At 38.0% G+C, this 6,844-nt stretch overlaps 1 protein-coding gene across 1 annotated transcript in view; it reads left to right on the forward strand.

The window, feature by feature from the left end:
* The window catches only part of AMN1 (antagonist of mitotic exit network 1 homolog), a 56,475-nt gene extending 49,920 nt beyond the window's left edge, over window positions 1–6,555 (forward strand). The window contains exon 7 of the mRNA XM_029954371.1: window positions 4,852–6,555. Within this exon, the coding sequence (XP_029810231.1) occupies window positions 4,852–4,925 (74 nt within the window). The 3' untranslated portion in view covers window positions 4,926–6,555. The remainder of the gene's footprint in view (window positions 1–4,851) is intronic.
* Window positions 6,556–6,844: the final 289 nt, after the last annotated feature.

A 6,844-nucleotide genomic window follows, 5' to 3' on the forward strand; every position in this document is an offset into this window, starting at 1 on the left:
TTTGGTGCAGAAAGGTGATTTTATTAAAGGACCCATTGGCAGAAAGAGCTGCGCTGGGATTGTGACCAGTAACCGATCCCACCTTAGGGTGGGAGGGGTTCAGGGACAGTGTAAGTTTCTAAGGAATTTTGGAAGCAAGGTTCCCAGGACCTAGGACGACACTAGCTGTTGTTAGGAAAACACCGTTTATTACTGTTTAGTAAAAACCTCAGTCTTGAGACCCTTCAGATGTATATCAGGGGGCCATAAGCTTGGAGTATGATTGCCAGCATAAACGTTGGGGCAGTTGAGATAACAGAAGTAGATGTACAGGATCCTCGAGGTTGGGATAATGTTAAGCTAAGATTCTCTTTTGCCCCCAGCAAAGGGCCATCCTCCAGGCAGCTGAGCTCCTAGAGACTGACATTCTGCCAGTTTCAAAGACTTGTCAATGGGCTGTAGGCAGTAAGAGAATTTAACTTTTCATTTACCTTAGTTTCCTACATCACCACAGCAAGCACTTAAACCCCTTTCCTTTGTTCTTGGATGGCCAGGAGTGTCCGAGGAATATCACACATATTCCACTCTGGGGGAGGGGGAGGGGTGCCCTTCGCCTATAGTTTGCCCGCGGCTTGCCCCACGCTCCCTCATCATTAGGATTATCTTTGCAATTTCTTTTTTTTTTAAGATTTTATTATTTTTAAGTAATCTTTACACTCAATGTGGAGCTCAAACTTACAACCCTGAGATAAAGAGTCACATGCCCTACTGACTGAGCCAGCCAGGTGCCTTGTCAATTTCTTAAATTAAAAAAAAAAAAAAAAAGGCAACTAGATTCTGGGAGAGATTGCATTGAATCTGCAATCAGTTTAGGGAGTATTGCCATGTTAATATTATCTTCTGATCTGTGAACACAGATGTCTTTACATTTATTTAAATCTTGAATTTCTTTCAACAATGTTGTATAGTTTTCAGACTTTGTACTTCTTTTGTTAAATTTATCCATAAATATTCTATTCTTTTTGATGGTAACATAAATGGAACTCTTAACTTCATTTTTGGATTGTTCCTTGCTAGTGTATATAAATCATTTGATTTTTGTATATTCATCTTGTACTGTGCAACCTTGCTGAACTCATTTATTTGTTGTAAGTTTTGGTGTATTCCTTAGGACATTCTGTATACAGTATTCTATAATGTACAAGTAAAGATAGTTTTACTTCTTTCCAACAGGAATGCCTTTTCTTTCTTTTTCTTCCCTAATTTCCTTGGCTAGAACCTGCTGGAGTCCAGCTCCAGCCAGTCCAGGGGTCCCTGAAGGATGGATGGTGTCAGCAAAAGGGAGAGAGCCACATTGTTCTTTCTGATCACCAGGCAGGCATGTCTGTCCTGTCAGTTTTGGTGTCTTTATTTATAGGTCAAATGATAACATGACATCAGAATGGAATTTTTACAATGGATAAATTTTTGTGTTAATATGTTTTGAAAAGTGTGCAGAAACAGGTTTTACAGAGGCATTCTTGCAGAACTACCCAAATTACAGTGAGGCAGTACCTTTTACAACTAAGAAGATAACAGGATGTTCTTAGTGAAAAGCAGATAACATATACATTTGTTTAAATCAATAACGCTAAGATTAAGTCATAGGTTGAGTGATATATAGATAGGCTAGGAGTCATTCTGTCCGGCTCACAAGAGGAAGAATGTATTTGAGCTGGTTAGAAAGTTGTTTCTGTAAACCTTTTTATTTGATGCTGAATGTGTGAGCACCACAGGGGCCCTAAATGTGTCAGCCTTTGTTTTGGGGTTTATGTTTTAACTACTCTCATCCATCCTCATTACAGATGTCAGTGTAAGGGAAGGTATTTGAGGCACCAATTATCAAAGCTATATGTAGTAACTTATGTCGGGCCCTTGTCTGTTCTTATCTCTAAATTAGGCTCTTTTTCTCCAGGCCAGAGTTAATTACTTGTAAATCTTGTGTTCCTAACCCCCTTTATTGTCTATGTCTTTATTGTCTATGTCTACAAGGCCTGGTTAGAAGTGCCTTTTGACAAACATCTACAGTGCTTTGTCTAAAATCTCCTTTGTAGGGGCAGGACTATGCTTTTTCTTATGAGGTATCTGTGCGGGGAATATCAGTCTGATTTGGAATATTGTGAGGCGTGGTCCATACCAGCAGGCTCAATCCCAACATGAGCCAGTAGCAGCAGAAGGAGATACCAGTTTCGCTTCCCATGGCAGGAGCTGTGCAAATATCTGCCATTTCCTCACTGTGACTGTCATCCAGCGAGGCCGGTGCGGCTCCCAGCAAGAACCTCACTGCAATGCTGGATAGAAGTAGAAAGAGCAGACATCCTTATCTTGTTTCTCATCTTAGGGGGAAGACATTAGTCTCTCATCATTATTAGTTTTTTCTTAGATGCTCTTTATCAGGTTGAGGAAGTTCCCTGCTATTCCCAGTTTGCTGAACGTTTTTACCATGAGTGTTGTCAAATGCTTTTTCTGTGTCTATTGAAATGATAGGCGGTTTTTGTCCTTTAGTCTGTTGATATATGTCATAGGCAGAATGATGCCCCTCTAGAGATGTCCGCATTTTAATGCCCAGGACCTGAGTATGCTATGTTACATAAGGTTGCAAATGGAACTAAAGTTGCTAATCAGTTGACCTTAAAATAGATAATCCTGGATTGTCCAGGTGGGCAATGTAATTGTAAGAGCCTTTATGAGTGGAAGAGGGAGTCAGAAGGAGAATCATCGAGATAGCAGCATGAGGACTCTGTCCAATGCTGTTCCTTTGGAATATGGAGAAATGCAAGGAATGTGGTGGCCTCTAGAAGCGGGAAAAGTCAAAGAAGTAAAATTCTGTCCCTTGAGCCTCCAAAAAGGAACGCTGATCCATTTTAGCCCCATGACACTTAATTTGGAATTCTGACTATAATAGATTTGTATTGCTTTAAGCCAGTAAGGTTGCAGTGATTTATTACCATAGTAATAAGAACCTAATAGAGTGTATCCCATTAATTGACTTTCCGATGTTAAGCCAACCTTTCATTCCTGGGGTAGAACCCATCCGATCACGGCATGTGAGCTTTTTTATATGTTGCTAGATTTGATTTGCCAGTAGTGTATTGTTGAGGATTTTTGAGTACATATTTATTAGAGATCTGGGTCGGTAGCTGTGTGTGGGTGTGATGTCTTTATTTGGCTTCAGCATCAGGGTAATACTGGTCTTAGAGAATGAGCTGGAAGTAATCCCCACAGCTGCTATGGGTAAAGCCACTCCAGCTTCGTGAATAGCTACTATTTTCGCAATACAGCTTCGTCCATCTTTTTACTTTCAACCTATTTAAAACCTGACTTTAATCTAGATTTCCTCTATAGTAAATAATATGTTTAAAATTTACATTAGAGAAAGAAAGCGAGGGGGAGATACAGAGAAAGAGAAAGAATCTCACACTGAGCGTGGAGCTTGACACAGGGCTTGATCCCACAACCCCAAGATCATGACCTGAGCCAAAATCAAGAAGAGTTGGACACTCAAATGAGCCAGCCACCCAGGCACCCCTGATATTTTTATGACAAATAACAGCATTTGTTCTCTTACAAGCTGCTTTAAAAAAAAAAAAAAGCTGCCAATGTAAACCTTTGTTTTCTGAACTATAATTCCCGTTTCATACACTCTGGTTCTCTTGCTGTACTAACTGTTGGCATTTTAGCCTATTTTTGTATTGTTTCAGATAAAATTTAGGGACCATATGTTGGGCCCACTTTTTTTCTATTGGTTTGTGAAATCTGTAACTAACAACCACTAAACTAGAAACTTTCCAAGACACTTTTGAGACCTGTTGTATATAAAGCATAGGTTCTTTCTATGGAACAAATTTGGTAAACCCATGAACAATTTTTAAAGCAATAACATTGTATCAGTATTTTTGCTTTAATTCATATTTTTAAAAGATATTATAAAATTAACTTTGCAAAAGAAATGTAGGGGCACCTGGGAGGCTCAGTCGGTTAAGCATCTGGCTTCGGCTCAGGTGATAATCTCGCTGCGGGTGATTCGAGCCCGCATTGGCTCTGTGCTGACAGCTCAGAGCCTGGAGCCTGCTTCAGATTCTGTGTCTCCCTCTCTCTGACCCTCCCCTGCTCCCGCCGTCTCTCTCTGTCTCTCAAAAATAAATTAAAAAACATAAAAAAATTTTTAAAAATGTAAACCATATTAAAACCGCTACTATACATTGTGAATAATTGAGAACCATCTAAATGTCCAATAATATAGACTGGTTAAATCATAATTAATTCATATAATAGTGACCTATTAAAAATCATGCATTATAATAGTATTGTATGGTGTGGAAAATGTTTACCTACAGGTCAAATTATTATATTCTAATAACTGCTTCTTCCCCTAACCATTTATACTGCAGCTTCCCACGGTGCTTTACCACACCTATAGGCTTTCTTTAATCCTGCTCACTCCTTTGTAAATTGTTGCTTCATTAAACCCTGTTCAAACATACCACTTTAATATGTCTATTTTCTGCCAGGACCCTGGAAAAGTTTGTACACAGATTAATGGTGAAATTATACCATTACTCTCTGGTTGGTGAAATTGAGATGAAATTACAGAGAAAATAATGAATGCCCAATTTTTAAGACGTATTAGTATGACATGTGCCCTGCAGCTAATAAAAGGTTACCATTAATTAAATATTTTTAGTTGTATGCTATTCTTTGTATATCATCCCCTTTATTCTTTTAAACACCCCTATGAGACACAATAGTTATTATCACTCCTAGTTAATACATGAGGACATATTAAATATCTCATTATTGTGAGGTAATATATTGTGTTGTTTTCTTTTGTAGATCATTCACGAGAAGTCCTGGAGCAATTAGTAGGCCCAAACAAACTAAAGCAAGTGACGTGGACTGTTTATTGATGCTTATTGAAGCTTATCAAAGCAATGATCACACTACATTCCCGGAAAACAATGGTCTTAGAGATTGGCTTTCCAATAATGTGGGTTTTGCTTTGAAGTTAACCAGACTCTTAAACATTTTAATAGTGCTATTATTCTATGTTTGTTTGAGGAGTCATTGTTTTTGACATGGTAAGCCTAGCATGCCCTCTGATGTATTTGGGGTGGGGGTGGGGGGAGTACTGTGTTTGTTTCTTAAATAACAAAGGTTTATATGACCAGTTTACTCTGGAGATTTCCTTCTCCTACCTTATTTGAGTCATTATAGAGAAATTTACCAATATGAATAACCATTAGAATTCTAACTAAAGTGTCTCTAAAAGTATAATTACCTTCCTAGCTATTTCTTGGCCCCTTCATTCCTGAAGTATTTAAATGCTCATTGGCCAAAAGAAAAGCAGAACATCAGGCCTGTAAATCTTCCCAGAATTCAATATTTCAACAAAACAAAGAAACACAATAGTTTAATGTCCCAAGCCCGTGACATCGCACACCTCAGCCATTCAGTGTACAAATGTTACTGAGGCCCTTGCCCAGCCACTTACTTCTTATGGCTACTTTCCCCAAATACGTGCTATGCATCTATGAAATTTCTTCCTTAAAAACTGCATTCAGGAATGTTTAAGAATGAGTAACTACAACATACCATTATAGAGGCTGTGTCTAAAGCTCTATTGGTTTCACATTGTGAAATAAATAGCACAGGTCTTAGTTTTCAAATGAAATGTATTGCTTTTTTATTATCACAAAAATTCTCTGAAGTATACAGTGTTTAAACTACCCCAAATTCAGAATATTCCCTGTGCCATGACCTGTCTCAGTGGGACTTTCTTAATGATCTCCTATTTTAACTCTGATGTGCTGCAAAACAAGGGAAGTATATTATGGGCAAAATTCTTCTACGTGTAAGAAGGAGGGTTTACCCAGCCTATTTCTTGACCTTACTATTACTTACTTTATGAATGCAGTGTATTTATATTGCCCCTCAAAGGTGGTATATATGTATGTATGTAAAATGAGTAAAGCCTGTTTTGCCCATAAATTTTCTTTTAAGTAGGCTCTACGACCAATGTAGGGCTTGAACTCCCAACCCTAAGATTAAGACTCACCTCCTCTATTAACTGAGCCAGCCAGGCACCCCTAAAGACAAATTCAATAAAATTTAATGGTAAATATCAAACAAAGTGAGTAGCCTTTTCCTCTTATTGGGAAACAACTTTTAAGATCTGAAGATCAGCTCTTTAGGTCAATAAAGGATTATCTTTCTAAAGCACTTTGCAGTTTAATATTCTTGACTTTTTATACCACTGGTTGGATTAGCTATTTCTGTTTGAAATTTCAGTATCCCATGCCAATCTCTCTCTGTCATCCTCACCTATTGCCTTGACCTCTATTTTTCTCTGTCCACTCTTTATTATCTGTCTCCCTACCATAGAATATAAGCTTCATGAAGACAGAAATTTTTGTCTTTCTTTCCCCATTGCTGTATCCCCAGTGCTTACAACAGTATCCGGTACATAATAAGCACCCAATATTTGTTGAATTGATGTACACAGAAAAAATAAAGGACAAAATAAATAAATAAAAATAATATCTGTACTTCCAGTTTCCAGTCTGATGTTAGAAAGAGATTGGAAGTCATCACTACTGTCCTCAAAAGATAAAAGCTGAACAAACTGAAAGTCATGAAGTGCTACAATACTGCTTATACTGTAAGTGGACTCGGACTAGTTGTAAATGTATACTAGGGGAACCACTAAAAAAATTTTTTTAATATGTATAATTGATATCCTGAGGGAAGAGAGAATATGGAATCATATATAATGCTCAATTAAAACAGAGAAGACATGGGGCGCCTGGGTGGCTCAGTCCATTAAGGG

This window comes from Suricata suricatta, chromosome 10 (assembly GCF_006229205.1).
Source record: "Suricata suricatta isolate VVHF042 chromosome 10, meerkat_22Aug2017_6uvM2_HiC, whole genome shotgun sequence".
In the NCBI taxonomy this organism is placed as follows: domain Eukaryota; kingdom Metazoa; phylum Chordata; class Mammalia; order Carnivora; family Herpestidae; genus Suricata; species Suricata suricatta.